This window comes from Ornithodoros turicata, chromosome 7 (genome assembly GCF_037126465.1).
Source record: "Ornithodoros turicata isolate Travis chromosome 7, ASM3712646v1, whole genome shotgun sequence".
Lineage (NCBI taxonomy): Eukaryota > Metazoa > Arthropoda > Arachnida > Ixodida > Argasidae > Ornithodoros > Ornithodoros turicata.
The window spans coordinates 23,197,042-23,212,841 of record NC_088207.1 but is presented as its reverse complement, the minus strand read 5'-3'; the positions used below and the strand labels follow the sequence as shown (position 1 = coordinate 23,212,841).

Below are 15,800 nucleotides of genomic sequence, written 5' to 3'. Positions count from 1 at the left end.
CTCTACAGAGCAGCTTCGAATTTCACTAGAAGCTGCGTGTGAAACCTAGACCAAACTAGTGTTGAAGGTCCATATAGGTCATAGATAGATACTACTATTATTATTATTATTATTGTTATTACATCATACGTCAGGCTTAGGTACTGGTTAGTAGCAACGCAATTGAACCTTATTAAAAATTGGTGGAGGAGGTGACCAACATAACTAAATACACCAACTGACTCTCACAAATATTGTAGTGTTATACTTTTGAAACAACATTAATACGCCTCAGTGGTCTTTTCTCATTTGTTCCTTTAAACCTAGAAATATTAGGTCTTCGGCATCACCAGCCTTAGTTGCTGAGCATGCAGTTATTTACGTTGAGCACTGCAGTTTCATATTTGTTTCTCTGGACAAGCAAGCCCGGGCTTCCCCATTTTTATAAGGGCCTTTCAGCTTTGACAGGGAATTTGTGGACAAGGAAAACATTTGGACTCTGTGTATTTTGCTACGAAGTGCACCGTACAAGGCAGAGGACAGCATCAACCATTTCCACCAAGGTTATTAAATTTGTGATAAAGTACATATACCTTTTGTCACCGATTAATTTGGTGGCAAAGTTACTTGAGTGGCAGTTGTGCAATTTTAAGCACATGTTAAAAAAAATTAGGGTATGGGAAGTGCTGCCTGGTTGAACATGTGGAGTACACAATAATAATTGGGGGTTTACGTCGCGAGACAAATGAGTATGGAACACACAGCACAGTGTAATGTTCCTTATTCTGCAAATGTTGGCATGGTTCAAGAAGTGGAAAATGTTGCACTACCCTTAATAACACATCTGTTGGGCGCAGCAAACAGGATACATATACCCTGATTTGAAGACACTATGCCTACCTCAAAAGCAGTATGAGATCGACCCGCACGTGTTTATTTGCGAAACTATTCTGAATGAAATATGGCCTGTGTGGTATAGAGCAATGCGCACACCCAAGTAGACATGCAAAAAATACGTATACGAGCTCTCGATCTACATGCCGCGATGCGCACTACAAAACTATATCCAACACTTTTTGTGCGCGGCAACCCTAATGACCACTTTCATATAACCCACGAATGGTTGAAAGAATGCAGTTCGAATGGTCACGATACATTCCTACGTCGTTTATTGCGGCCACGCTATGATTCGCCAGTGTAACAAGCCTGGAAGTAGCACGATGTGCATGGGCAGAAATAGTCTTCTTTCTTTGAAGACCAGTCCTCTGCAGGTATATGCTCAAACGACCACCAAGGCTCACGTTGTTACTCAATCGCTCTCATCCCTGCACTTGTAGTAAAAGCAGTAAACGGGTCGACGTGAATGGCAGCTGAACGGTTGAACTGCGAAGTTCTCTAGCACATAATCACAATTTCACGCCGAAAATGTTGTTGAGGTGAGTTCGCAGTTGTTGTTTCCATCGTTCAATAGTTCTCGGATTACCTCGGACGAAACGCTCATCGTAGCCGGCCGCCATAACTGGATTTCCTCGCAAACGGGAGAAGCCGCCGGGGAAGCCGGAGAAAGCCTCAGCTTTCATCCAATGAGAAGCACGATTCTCTATCTACGCAGATGGAGCGGGTTTTTTCCCATCTACGTCACAAAAATGGCTGTGCCCATGGCTTGTTTTGGTTTCTTTGATTAATTAATTTTCGTAATAGGAAGACAAAATTGAGAAACGGAGGTTCGTTTCGGGTGCAGTTGGACGTGCCCGTTTTGAATATCACAACCATTTTAACACATCGGGAAATCGGCGTAGCTGACCTTCAAGAGTAAAATGACTTTGGATAGACATCAAAGCCCGGAAAGCAATGCGAGCAACAAAGCGTTGCTAAACCGAAACTGACAGCATGGAATGGCGGGTTTGACAGGAGCGACCGCCAGAGGGGTCCCACGGAAATCTGTTCGAAACGGCCCCTCCAGTGCAGGGGCGGATCCAGGGATCCCCCCCCCCCCGAGACATACCTCTACCCCCCATTCCGGCGAATTTTCCTGCTACATGGCGACCCCCCCCCGCTTTCTCTCTTTTTTTTAGTGCCCCCCCCCCCCCCCCGAGGATCTTCCCTGGATCCGCCCCTGCTCCAGTGCTTCCTTCCTTCATGTTTGGTCCAAACGCTTGTATGATTATACACGGTCTCAAACATGTGTTGTTCAAACATCGGCCACACCACTGGTTGTACAACTTAACTGGGGGAACAGTGGGAGTGGCTTAAACCCTGATATATGGCACACGGCAGTGCCACTGTAACCAACAGAGTTTACATACTTCCTATTCGCCGCCATCACTACTCAAAATGTACGAAGACGGGGCTGCATCTGCTGAGGTTGTCAAACAAGATTGGTATAACCAGTGTGACCGGGCAATATATACACCAAACACGTTTTAAGACATGTCATTCATGTTTGGAGCATAACCAGTGTGTGTATAACCAGTGGAGTGTATAACCAGTGTGACTTCGGCCAGAGTCACATAGGTTACACATTATACACGGACATCCTGTCATATGTATGACGGGTTCTTCCTATAACAAACGTCCCCTAAATATGTATGATCATGCAGTGCTCGTCACACTGCTTATACACCGGCAAAACATGTTTGACAACGTGGTGTCAAACACAGTGCTATGTATTTGCACACTGCCGAAAAACGGGCGTATATTCGCCACGACAGTTTTCGTTCGCCAGTGTCAACGTCAGTCAGTGTCAATGACTTTCGTGATGCGCGTTATATTTTGCACAATCAGTGTCAGCGACGTTGTGTTGCACGAGTGTTAAAAAGGGCGAGCTCTTTGCCTGCGCGCATGGAACAGGATACAATAGAGAATTAGCAGGTGCAGCCCAGTCTGCGTCGTGTTTGGACATTTTGAATAGCGATGGTGGCAAATGGAGAGTATATGAACTCCTCGGTTGGTTACTCTGACCATACATCACGTGACGTGTGCCGTACATCAGGGTTTAAGCCACTCCCACTGTTCCTTTAGTTAAGTTGTATAACTAGTGTGACCGATGTTTTGAGCAATAGATGTTCGAGGCGGTTATAATCATACAAGCGTTTGGACCAAACGATATTGCCAAATAGGAATTGTTATAACCAGTGTGACTGATCATTATACATGCGCCACACACGTTTGCAGACATGTCATACATGTCTGGAGCACGTGGATAACCAGAGTGACTCCGGCCTAACGTTATCCGTGCCTGCGTTCGCGTAGCCGCGGCCAGATCTGGCCATGGTGTCTTCTGATGTAGCCACCTGGATATAATAGCCTCACTGCTGTGCCTCACTGAGAGCGACCGGCTACTAAAACTTGATTTTCGTCCACTACTGTTGTCTGCACAACTATGTTATTTAATGTGAGCGTCAGTGAACTGGGCAGATCGAGAGCGTTACATTTGACGAGCAACAGAAAGCAACCTGGCACTCAGATATACAGGCTGTACCAGAATACGTGTCATTGAATTATAATAAAAAAACTACACCACCTAGAGTCATGCGGTCAACGGGATTTGTTTTTAATGGGTTTTTGCCACCTCCTCATGTGAATGTCGTGTAACGTTAGTTTAATTATGTAAATTTTTGCGAGCTTAAGTCGGAAATTTGCCTAGTAACGGTCACTTTTTTTTACCCCACCAATGTGAAGAGCGTGTCTAATTTACTCAAATTAATGATAATTGACGGGGATATTCAGGGGCTATCCCATCGAAAAAAATAGCCGAACATCATGCTCTACGGAGGTCGCACAGAATAGCGCACGATGAATTTTTCAGCGCAGTCTTTGTCAGTCCGACGAAAGGAGGTTGGAAACCCAGCCCTCCCCGATATCGCAGAAGGAGATAAAACAGGCACGGCTTATCACGTCCGACTTTCGCTGGGATAATGCTGTCCCTCTCCATCACTCCGTGGGCTGGCTTCGGAACCTCCTTTCGTCGCACTGAGAGCGATTGCGCTCAAAAAGTCATCGCGCGCTATGGCCCGGTGCTCCGAAAAGCATGATGTTCGGCTATTTTTTTCCGATGGGATAACTCGTGAACATCACTGTGAATTATCATCAATTTGAGTGAATTCGGCACGCTCTTCATTTTGGTGGGGTAAAAAAGTGACCTTTAGTTGGCAAATTTCCGAGTTCAGTTCGCAAATATTTACATAATTAAACTTGGAGTACATGATATTCACATTAGGAAGTGGCAAACACCTAATAAGAATAAATACTGCTGACCGCATGATTCTAGGTGCCGTAGTTTTTTTATTATAATTCAATGAGACGTTTTCTGGGACACCCTGTATAGTGGCGTTGAGGAGCGCTCTGCTCGAGTTTCATGGCTACAGAGCGCAAAATTGGCGAAAACGTCAGCGTACGCACCGCTTTCCGTTCCTACTCGATGTAAGATGACGTCGCATTTTATTGGCTGTTTCCATAGCAGTAGATGTGCAGGGTACTCAGGGGACTTCATTGCTGTGTCTGCCTGTTTCGGAGCGCTACAGCAGAGGAAAGTGAGAGCTCGGCAAATGTAAATTATCTTTACCCAGAAGGTGGAACAGTTTTGCGTTACGAGCAAGCAAAGTCATTTGGAATAGAATATGTCACAATAAAATATCGCCTTCGCCTTAATTAACCTAATATTCATACCACGATGGAAATTGTTGTTCTGAGGCTGGAACACAGAAGAATGGACAAACACACAAAGCCTCAGTTACCTATATGAACAATGAACGGGTTCGGTGAACAAGATGTGGGTTCGAGTCCTCCAGCTGGCTAACCTCTTCAGTGACTTCAATTCTTTCTTAATTCATACCAGTTGGCCGAAGAATATTGCCGCCACGGAGTTTCGGCTAGACGTCGCAGGTCTCAACCGCAGGTCTCAAACGATTACACGAGTTTCTCCTGAATTATTTTTATGCCATGCCTTTGCCGACGTGGAGACAATATGGCAGCACGTATAGTTAGGTAGCGGTTACTGTCACAGTAGCGCCAGTAGCGTAGTCCAAAAAATCTTTCGGGAGGGGTACGACGGGAACTTTAGATGCGGGAGAAAGACTTGGCCGTATTTTCTCTCTCCCAAATGCACTACCAAAGGTACGGTTTTGGTAGGGGCACGAACACCCCAAACCCACCATCTGGCCACGACGCTGTTGTGCGCAAGTAGCACGATCCACAATTGTGCGCCTCTCCTCAATTAACGCACTTCTCCTGTTCTTATAAATAGATATGCGGTCATTTTATCGTTATCGTTTCTTCCTACTGCCATTATTATTTCTCTCCGGAACACATGCTCTTATGTCAACCCGCCCCGGTTTTGTCGTTTGAGAATACAGAGTACCTCGCTTTTCCATTTTCTCACCACGGGTGACGTAGTAGAGCGATGACCGTACACTTCATTGATTGGTTGTGGATGCTGCATGGTCTAACAACAACAACAACAAAATATTTCTGCAGTACCGGCCTCGTAGACGGACTCGTGCTCAGCCCCGCCACACATATTGCCGTGCAAAGTGGAGGAAAGCACCTCGTAACTTCAGTGGCGCCTTGGAGTACCGAACCCACCATCAGGTGCCCAAATTATGTGAGTAATGTCGCGCTTATGTTCGGGACTGAGACGCAGAATTTACCTGAACCGTGTTGCGTATGCCGGCAATATTTTGCTGTCAGTTTTCATTCTTGAGTCTCCTGTTCCTTGATTATTTTCAGGAAGGCGTACTGACTCTTCTCGCGAGCTTGAACATGCCACCCGTGAAACCTTACACTTTCCTCACATTTGTTGCAAGGGCGTCACAGTTTTCATCGGCCACTAACATTCCATTCACGGCAGACACCAGAGACGGCGCAAAGTCAAAATGGCGGTTCGATTACACTCGAAGTGTGGTAAGTCTTCATGAAGGTTTCCCAACGCGTCGCCTTCGCGATTGCATGCATGGACTGCGAATACTGCTTCACTCGAAGGAAAAAAAAAATACTCCTTTCGGGCACTAAATGCATTGCCACAAAAAATAGCCCCTTTCCGGAGCAAATGCACGGGAGTAAATGAATGTTACACAATGGAGACGGCATTTCACGCTCTGTTCTAAGAGTCCCAGGTACATAATTTGTGTGCATGCATGAAAATACCTCGAATCAAACCGTCAACCGTGATATATTGAGCGATATAAAATCTTGTGACATGCATATGGCACAATTTGCGAAGAAAGAAGCGCTGACTGTTTCTTACTCTGTGTGGGTGGAAAACTGAAGTTGGCTGAGTTATACCAGCCTTATGCCGTCAAATGGACCACGAGCATATATTTACGTATACTGCTGCATTCGGAAGACATTTGTGAAGTGCAGCGCCAACTTGCAGTCATGGGGAGTAAATGTTGGGGCTAGTGAACTAAAATAGGGAGTAATTGCAGCCTAGGCCGCAATTCCTTCCAGAGAGCACTATTGCCTTGAAACGTCTATATCGCCGCAATGATATAGCTCCCTCCCCCCTAAGTTTGGCTCCGGTTTTCATTCACTGCCATGTGCTTTTTAGATGGCTAGTTACGTGGAGAACATGAAAATTACTTGGATTGTGGTACAAATAATATTCACACAGTACGGTGACTTTGAAACATCAACCGTACTGTGAATACGAAGTGGGTAAAGGCATGGACAGTTAACCTATATGAACCTACGTTATGGCAGAAAATCTGGTAGCGACAGTGCCGCGGATCTCGTCATGTGAGTAAACGCTGTCGAACGGCCTCCCTGGGGAAACCTGAGCACCGCAATTTCACTTGTGTTAGCCGCGGCTTATGCGCGATTTTTTTTTTTCACGGGCGCTTTGCAGCTTATCCACCGGTGCGGCTTATATGGTGCCTATATTTCCCTGGCATTTTCCACATATGCCGGTTTTGACAGTAGCTCTCGAACAGCACCGCCACTAACAATGCGTGACAGGGGCTCGTCCACATTCGAGTAGACTGAACTTCCTGGTGCCTTCCGCCAAGTAGCTTCTTCGTACACCCAGAGGATATTCGGTGTTGTTGGGGCGTTCTGACTAATCCACGGGAACCACTGGCCGAGCGGCCCATGCATTTATTAACGCGACCAATGCGAACGAGCGCTGATGGCGTTGCAGCTTGGGCGGCCCGCTACAGTCTACTTCACCAACCTTCACGACTGGAAAGTACCTCTGTAGCGAGACCGACATCAACGTGACGTATTTATCTAAGCGAACCAGAGGGCTGCGCTCAGGCTGTGCGAGCTGTCGACCGCGTTGTTATTGTCTCCAAGTTCGTCTGACATTTCTGTCACTTCCGGAAGCTCCGAAGTGATCATGTCAGGCGGTGCACGTTGTTACGTCCCTGACAGTATGAAGTAGTCCATCGCTATCCCAGAGGTGATGTTTCACAAGCCGAGGGACCGCGAGACGAAGCAACCTCCTGTGCACACCCACACAGGCGCCTAGGAATTCCAGTAAAAAGAAAGCGTTTGAGTTGTTAATATTCACTGAACAAAGATAACTACTCAGTATGCCACTGCCCGAGGTAAGTGAGAACATCTGTTTCTTAACCTCAATGCGCTAATGATTTGAAGATATGCTGCTATACGACGACGCTTTCGCGGGGTTAGTGGTGTGCCAGCTAGGATGTACAGCCGTCTTAAAAAAAAAAAATACAATGAGAAGGGACTCGGCAACATATCATGCGAGAGAGATAGATCGATGTTCCGACCTGCGCACTCACTGTATGACATTATGCCTTTACAGATAAAATTTGCGTGAAATGCAAAATGTTGTATGTGTATATTTGGAACACACCCACAGGTTCAAATCGGTCCAGAACAAGTTTCATATGGCACGCACAGCAAAATGCACGACTCCCATCATGTATTGTGCGTTCATGCTTTGGTATCGGTAGTGGTAATACACATTCGCAGAAGTGTGCATCTGTGACGTACGCGAAGGCGGAGGAGGAGGAGGAGTGTCGTTGGGAGGAACCCGAGAGGTCTGCCTGCCTCATTAGGCGGCATGTTTCTCGGGAAGGGAAAGGTGGTGGAGAGGAGGAGATGAAAGGGTGAAGGGTGGAAGATAGGATAGCTGCGTTCATGGGCCGACTTCAGGGGAACTGTGCCGGCATACGCCTATTACACATCTGAGGGAAACCGAGGAAAAACCCCAGACGGCACAGCCGGCCCGCGGATTCGAACTGCGGACCTCCCAGTCTCCAAGCGCACGCGTTACCGCTGCGCCACCGGAGCTGGTACGCGAAGGCGACCAACGTGCTGCAAGCATATGCGGGACAAAGACAAAAGGCGATCTAAATACTAAACCGCACTTTATTTGACCTTCAGCGATTTCAGCAGCAGCGAAAGCCGTGGCTTTCTGTACAGCTTCGAGAATTCGTTGTCGCCCACAACTTATATTTGCAGCAGGCCTAACGACTGGCCAAAAGCAGCTGGGTATGTCAAGTTTTGTATGCAGTGAACTCAAGCAGCAGAGCAGCACAAACTCATAGCAAGTCCGACGGTTCCAGCTGCACGCCTCTCCGTCACTACACCAAACAAGGCTCTCCTGCCCTCCTGCCCGAAAAAGAGTTTTGGGTCCCGGAGAGACTACCTCTTCGGGGACGGTCTGGAGAGGAACGCCGCGATTAGTTTGTGTTTGTGCCTTCCAAAAGATTTGTCTCAAACAAGGGAAGCAGTCCACATAGCGTTGATATCAGGTCATACTTGGAATTTTTTTTGACGTAAGAATACGTCCACATCGACGAACATCGTCCACCACTGCTTTATCAAAGCTTTTGCGGAGTCTGACGTCGAATTCCAGTATCAGATGAGAAACAAATGAAGTTTAGATATTATAGAGATAAAACTACACTGTCGGCTTGAGCAATAACAAAACCGATCACTTCGCTTGATTTATTTCGATCGTATGAATAATTAGTGTTGACAAACTACATATAGTAACATGACAAACTACATCGCATACGCAGTTAAGTGAAGACGTCATTCTGACCCATGGGTGTTTTGCCGACTGGCTACTCTTGGTGCCTGACTTTACAGCAAAGCAAATGTATCAAGGCTATCAGATTTCCCTCCAGTATAGAATTATAATTTTATTGCTTACTCGGAGAGCTGGATTCGAAAGAATCCATTGGAGGTGGCCATCCCATGGGGTAGTAGTGTTCGTTATTACGGGAAGTACAGCTCCCCGCAACCTTAAAGGGACTATGAAATTTCCCGAACCCCCATACTTTTTTTCGGTGGAAACTGTTCTTCCCGCAGAGAAACTAATATGCCACAAATTTTTCCGGACGAAATCGCTCCACTCTGCGAGGAGCGCGCGCTGGAAATGTCTCTTCCGCGTTCCTCCTCTCTCGCGCATATTTCCCTGCCGATGGTGTAACTGTACGGACCGCACTTCGACTCCCCGTTACGTCACCGGTGTTGCACAATGACAAGTAATGCCGCGAGCTCGCGCTGTGGCTGCCGCCACTGCCGAAATCTGCCGATCGCGCGAAAGCTGCTGTCATGGAGATTTCCACTCCCGATGAACGCATACGCTGGATCCTACGGCGCATGCTCCTGGCGGGATTCCTCGGCTCGGCAACACGTCACGATGACGTGTTGCTGAGCCGGCCGTGGTCGCGTCAAGTTACCCGTTGTGTCTCCGCTCGGCAGCTCCCCACGGCGCGGCGCCAGCTGTCCTCCCTTCGCCGCTCCGTTTAAATTCGCTCCCGAGAAGTCCGCTCGCGCGACGAAAGTAAAAATTCGGTTCTAGACTCAGAAAAATGTCTTCTTTCGAACGAAACGAAGAAAAAAATCGTTTCATAGTCCCTTTAACTTGAACGCCGCTTCGCGTGGCGGAGGCGACACACTCTAGTGGGATTCAGCTGAACTATTGGGAGAGCGCGTTTCGGGCTGTTCCACCTGCGTGTAGGGGTGTTTGGGTTTTGCTCAAACGCCTCGAAGGCAGGTGGGCGCTGCTTTCTGGAGACGCCGTTATCGGGATGGCAATTGTTTGTGTTGCTTATGTGAGATGAACGCTGGATGATATCGGTAATATCGGCGATATGCGAGGCATGGCCCACGTTGACAGCTAAGAATGATTGTGTGCATCTGAATGGATTAGCAATGATGCTGTATCAACTGGAGAGGAAATAAACAAGGACAAAACAACTTTATTTTGTGATTGAGATTAGGAAGATTCATCTCTTTGTGTGGCGATGTTCTACACCATTGCTGATGGTAAAATGGTGAAATACGGATAGAATTGCATCATAGATTTATTTGACTCAGAAAATAATGAAACTAAGTGAGACGTAGTAGGTGTGAGCGATGATCTCCGCATTATGACATAGGGTACCGAATGGCACGTGAAACAGGGCATCTTGTGCATTTTCATGTCTCTAGACTTGCGGGTGTTCTTGACAGTCAATACACCGTTGCATAAAGAAGATCTGCATAGATATAACCTGTTGTCTGCACAAACTGCTATAACATGAGACTTCAGAGAGGAAAGTAACACATATAGTTCCAAAGGACTCCAAGCTCTTCACCCGGCGGCGGCTGAACGCCCCAAACTGCTCGGCAGCATCTCAAGGCATGGGCTAGTCCCGGGACAGTCCGAATATGTACGAGGATGTATTGACCATCAGGAACACTTGCAAATGTAGCGACATGAAAAGGAAAGGCGAAAGTTGTCCTGTTTCAATTGCCACCTACTACGGCTGACTTAAGTTCATTATTCACTGAGTCAAGTAAATATATGATGAACTTCTATCCTTATTTCACCGTGTTACCATCAGCAATGGTGTAGAGCGTCGCCACACAAGGAGATGAAACTTTCCAATCGCAATCACAAAATAATGTTGTTTTGTCCTTGTTTATTTCGCCTGGAGTTGATACAGCATCATTGCATTGCATTCCGTTCGGGTGCACACAATGATTATTAGCTGTCAACGCGGCCACGCCTCGAATATCTCCGATATTACCGATATCATCCAGCATATCATCTCACATAAGCAACACAAACAATCGCTATCCCGATAACGGCGTCTTCTGAAACAAACGCCCGCCTGCCTTCGAGGCGTTTGAGCAACAACCAAACACCCCTACACGCGAGTGGAACAGCCCGAAACGCGCTCTAATCCCACTAGGGTGTCTCTCCTCCTTCACCGCCACTCGAAACGGCGTTCAAGTTAAGGTTGCGGAGACCTGTACATTGGCGCAGTCTTGTACATTGGCGCCAGCGGAGCGCGTGTCATTGGGCGCTGTTAGGCAGCTGGAAGCGAGGTTCGGATGATCCACTATCCCAATCTCCTTTCCAGCTGTCTATCAGCACCCGATGACAAGCGATCCGCTGGTTAAAGGGCTAAACGCATGGAGCGTTTTTCCGACGTTTTCAGGATGCGCGCGCGCTTGGCGTGCGTGTGACCTCGTAAAAACGCGCGTTTTTCAACGCGCGCGGAGGGCGTACGCCGGAATCTGTCGTCTACAGATATTCGCGCGCGTTTGGGCGCGTTTTCCGAGAAGTAGACAGAACCATGGCCGTCGTGCATGCGGCAGACAAGGTGGCGTATGAGCAGCTCGCACAAATTTTGGGGGCATTATCCATCACACTAAATTTACGTGAACATTTTAATGGTATCTAGAATGAAGGAACGCAGGAACCACAGGAAAGACACGTTCTAACAGATATTTTTGATCGACGAATTTAGCAACAGTGACGCGTCACTCGCTCCGTATGCGTCCCATGCGTTTCGGGTGGTCGCCTCGCTGGCGTTTCTTGGCCGCGTGTGCAAGGCCATGGCGTACGCGCGACGTTTTGACGCTGAGAAAACGTCCAATGCGTTTCGCCCATGCGCAATGCGCAAGTGTACGCGCCACTGTATCTACATAAAAAAATATTCCAGCGCTACAACTTGGACGATAACCTTCAGCACTAGACAAGTCTGAAATAATACACCGACGTGGAACGCTTCTAGGTTGTTCGAACCCTCAATGCAATCGCATACTCACTCTGGCAAGCTAGCGTTCACAAATCTCATCCCACATGCACGTTTTGGGATCAGGCCACCTCATAATCATTCGAAACAGGGTTTTGCTCTTCCACCTTCTCGACCATCCTTGTTAATTGTTGAATTGTTAGTTACTCCACGACTACTAAAGCGATTATGCAGTATTTATGTCACCCTGTATTTGTTATAACATGTATTCTTCTTTCAATGTTTTATTATCGTTGTATTGCTGCCTCACCTACTCACTCATGTAATGCCCTTTTAGGGGCTTTGGGTTATGAATAAATGAAATGAAATATTCGCTGGGCCGAGGCCCCCCATACAATATATGCTGGATAGCCACTCTCTCAGAGCCGCATGCATGGCTATATACTCTGGACTGTATAACCACACATCATGGACAGGGTGTCTTGTGTACCGAACGGACGTTTCTTCTGTGCAATTATAATTTGGGCAGTGCTGGCAAGGGTAAGTCGAGGCGAGGCGCTCCTCCACCGTTAGATTCATTAAGCCATATTGGATCCCAGATCGTAGACCAGAACGATGTAGCATGCTCTGGCACATTCTCACCATCTGACTATAGTTGTCTCCGAGGTCATTTCCTTGTTGAAGGCTCTGGAACGGGAAGTCTCCTGATTAAAGAAACTGACGTTAATGTTGTAATGAATCGTGCAGCCCTGTTTTGAATCTTCTCAATCTCGTCAGATAAAAACAAGGGTTGAGGATCCCAAACGACGGAAGCATATTCCAGCTGGGGGCGGACAAGGGATAGATAGGAAAGCCGCTTGATGTCAACTGAAGCTAAATGGAGGTTACGTCGCAGGTACCCTAAAGTACGAGTAGCCTTGGCAGTAATGTTAGCGATATGCAGATTCCACGACAGATTAGATTGTAAAGTGACGCCTAAGTATTTGTAAGATGTATTAGAGGGGATAATAGCAGTGTCGAATCGGTACGTATGAGGAAATTTCGGTTTGTTCCTGCAAAATGGGACGTGACAGCATTTATCTATGCTTAGTGGCATAAGCCATTTCTTACACCACTGATGTATTATTAGAAGATCTTGTTGGAGGTTAGTGAGGTCATTAGTAGTGGTTATGCGTCTATAAACTACACAATCGTCAGCAAACAACCTTATATTTGAAGTGATGTGAGACGGGAGGTCGTTAATGTAGATCATAAAGCGTAGTGGACCAAGAACAGTGCCTTGCGGAATGCCTGACGCAACGTTGACGAATCCGGAAGTGTGGTTATTAGCTGCGACTGACTGTGAGCGCGTAGTGAGAAATTTGGAGATCCAGGTTAGGATGGACGGGTCAATGGACATGCATTGCAGTTTTAGTAGCAGCCGATTGTGAGGAACACGGTCGAAGGCGCGAGAAAAATCTAAAAAGATAGCGTCAGTCTGATAGCCTATGTCAAGGTGATCATGTAGGTCATGTACAAACTCCGTAAGTTGTGATTCGCATGAATTACCCTTACGGAAACCATGTTGGTGCTGATAAATTATGTTTAGGCTGTCTAAGTGATTGATGATGTGAGAGTAGATTATGTGTGTTATGTGTGTGATGAAGATCTTGCGTGGCACACTTGTAAGTGAAATAGGTCGATAGTTATCTGGGGAGCACTTATTGCCTTTCTTGTGAACGGGGATGACTTTGCCTAATCGCCAGTCTAATGGTACCTGACCTGTGCTGACGGATTGTGAAAAGATGAGTGATAGGTAGATGGCGGAAGTCTCTTTAGTGCCTTTCAGTAGTTTAGCACCAATACTGTCAAAGCTTGCTGAGGACGTGAGCTTTAAAGAGTCAATTATTTTGATAATACTGGGTACCGTAATGACTAAAGGTTCCATGGGAGGGTATGGGGATGGTGGAGGTAAGGGAAAGGCCAAGGGGTCTTCGATCGTGAAGACGCTGGCGAAGGTACGATTAAAAACGTTGCAACATTCAGGTGGTTCAACCACCAGGCCGTTCTCGTTAGTAAGTTGGACGTCCGAACTGTAGCGCGGGTTGATTGTATTCCAAAACTTGCGGGGGTCAGTACGGAGGATAGAAAGAATGTCAATCTGAAAGTATTTGTGCTTCGCTAACCTCAGCGATCGCTTGTACTGTGATAAGCATGAACGATATCTGCTCCAGGCGCTATCGGTGCCTGAGCGCTTAGCATTTCTAAATAATCGTTTCTTCTTGTTGAACAATGATTTTAGCGTATGGGTGAACCATGGTGCAGAGGAACAAGAAGGAATCGATATCTTGGGTATGTGGGCGCCGGCTAGATTAAGTAGCGTTGTTTTAAAGAGCGTCCAGTTTTCTTCGACTGAGTGTAGAGCGCTGTTGGTTATGAAAGAAGAAATTGAGTTGTTTAGCTCCTGATTGATGGCTTCGAAATTGGCTTTATCATACAAGCTTATTACCTTTCTTGCAATACGCTGGCGAGAAGTGTTTATGCGGTAGAAGAAATGCAGGACTTTGTGATCACTAAGCTCGCCCACTGTTGAGATAGATTCAATGGTGTCAGGCGCAGATGATAATACGAGGTCGAGGGTATTTAATGTAGAGGCAGTGACTCTTGTAGGAAACGTTACGACCTGGGTGAGGTTGAAGTCACGACACACATCGATGAAATCTTTGTCAATGGTAGCTGAACTAGGTATAGCACCTTTATTGGACCATGTGATGCTAGGTAAATTAAAATCACCCATGAGAGTAATGCAGTGGTTAGGGAAGTGGGTTGAGATGAACGATATATCACTGCGTAGGTGAGTAACAAAATCAGACCGATCACTGGGAGACCGATAACAAATCCCAAACACAGAACTGGTGCGTACACACTGAACACTTAGCCATAGTATCTCTAAGCAGGATGTTGTGTTAATAATCGATGATGCGATACAGGGTTTGACGGCAATGAGAACCCCTCCGCCTCGCCTATATTAAATGGTGACAACTTACAGTTCACTTTGCTCTTAAGGTATTGACTGTGGCCAGGTATTATTGTTACATCTTCTTGCCTAATGAGTGGTATTTTGATAACTTGTGGCCTTCTTTTTTTTCTTTTTTTTGTGAACTCACCACTCCGCCATACTGCCCCTGTGGGGGCCTGAGACGTATTATAAATGAATGAATAAATAAGAGAATAAAAAGTGTGACTGTCGGCGTGTTCAAGTGCAGCTGTCCGGCCCCTGACACCCAAATTCAGTGATTACACAGCCCGATCACGGCCATATCTGGCCTCGACGTGACTATCCGTTTGTTCCAGTGTGGACATCCGGCCCTTGGCGCCCGAAAACAGTAACTATATACATGCACTCAGCCCGCGATCACGGCCATCCGGCCTCAGCGTGGCTGACGGTGTGTTCAAGTGTGGCCGTCCGGCCCTTGACATCCGAAAACAATTAAATTTACATATATACTCAGCCCGCGATCACAGCCATCCGACCTCAGCGTGGCTGTCGGCGTGTTCAAGTGTGGCCGTCCGGCCCTTGACATCCTAAAACAGTATAACTGTTCGTCAAGGAAAATGCAACTGATTTGACGGCAGGCGAAATCGCAACTCACTGCGTCCCCCAACATGCCCTGGGAAACCAAAGGTAGCCTAGACAAACTCCTCCTGCGACGTAGTCACGGAAATGAAATACTTCCTGCTGTATTGCACAGACGAAGAGGAGGGCAACTTACCTTAATCCCTAAACGCTATCCAAGGTAAACTTAAAGGGAACAAAAAACGAGAACAGAGAATAAAGGCGCAAGAGCTAATGAACTTGACAACTGACTACGAAAAAAGGGGGAAAGCGGTTGTTAA

General features: G+C 46.8%; 1 protein-coding gene across 1 annotated transcript in view; it reads left to right on the top strand.

Annotated features, from left to right (window-relative positions):
• The window catches only part of LOC135399694 (uncharacterized), a 109,927-nt gene that overhangs the window by 58,110 nt on the left and 36,017 nt on the right, over positions 1 to 15,800 (top strand). Inside the window, exons 7-8 of the mRNA XM_064631428.1 lie at positions 5,455 to 5,581; positions 5,707 to 5,880. Coding sequence (XP_064487498.1) covers positions 5,455 to 5,581; positions 5,707 to 5,880 — 301 coding nt within the window. The remainder of the gene's footprint in view (positions 1 to 5,454; positions 5,582 to 5,706; positions 5,881 to 15,800) is intronic.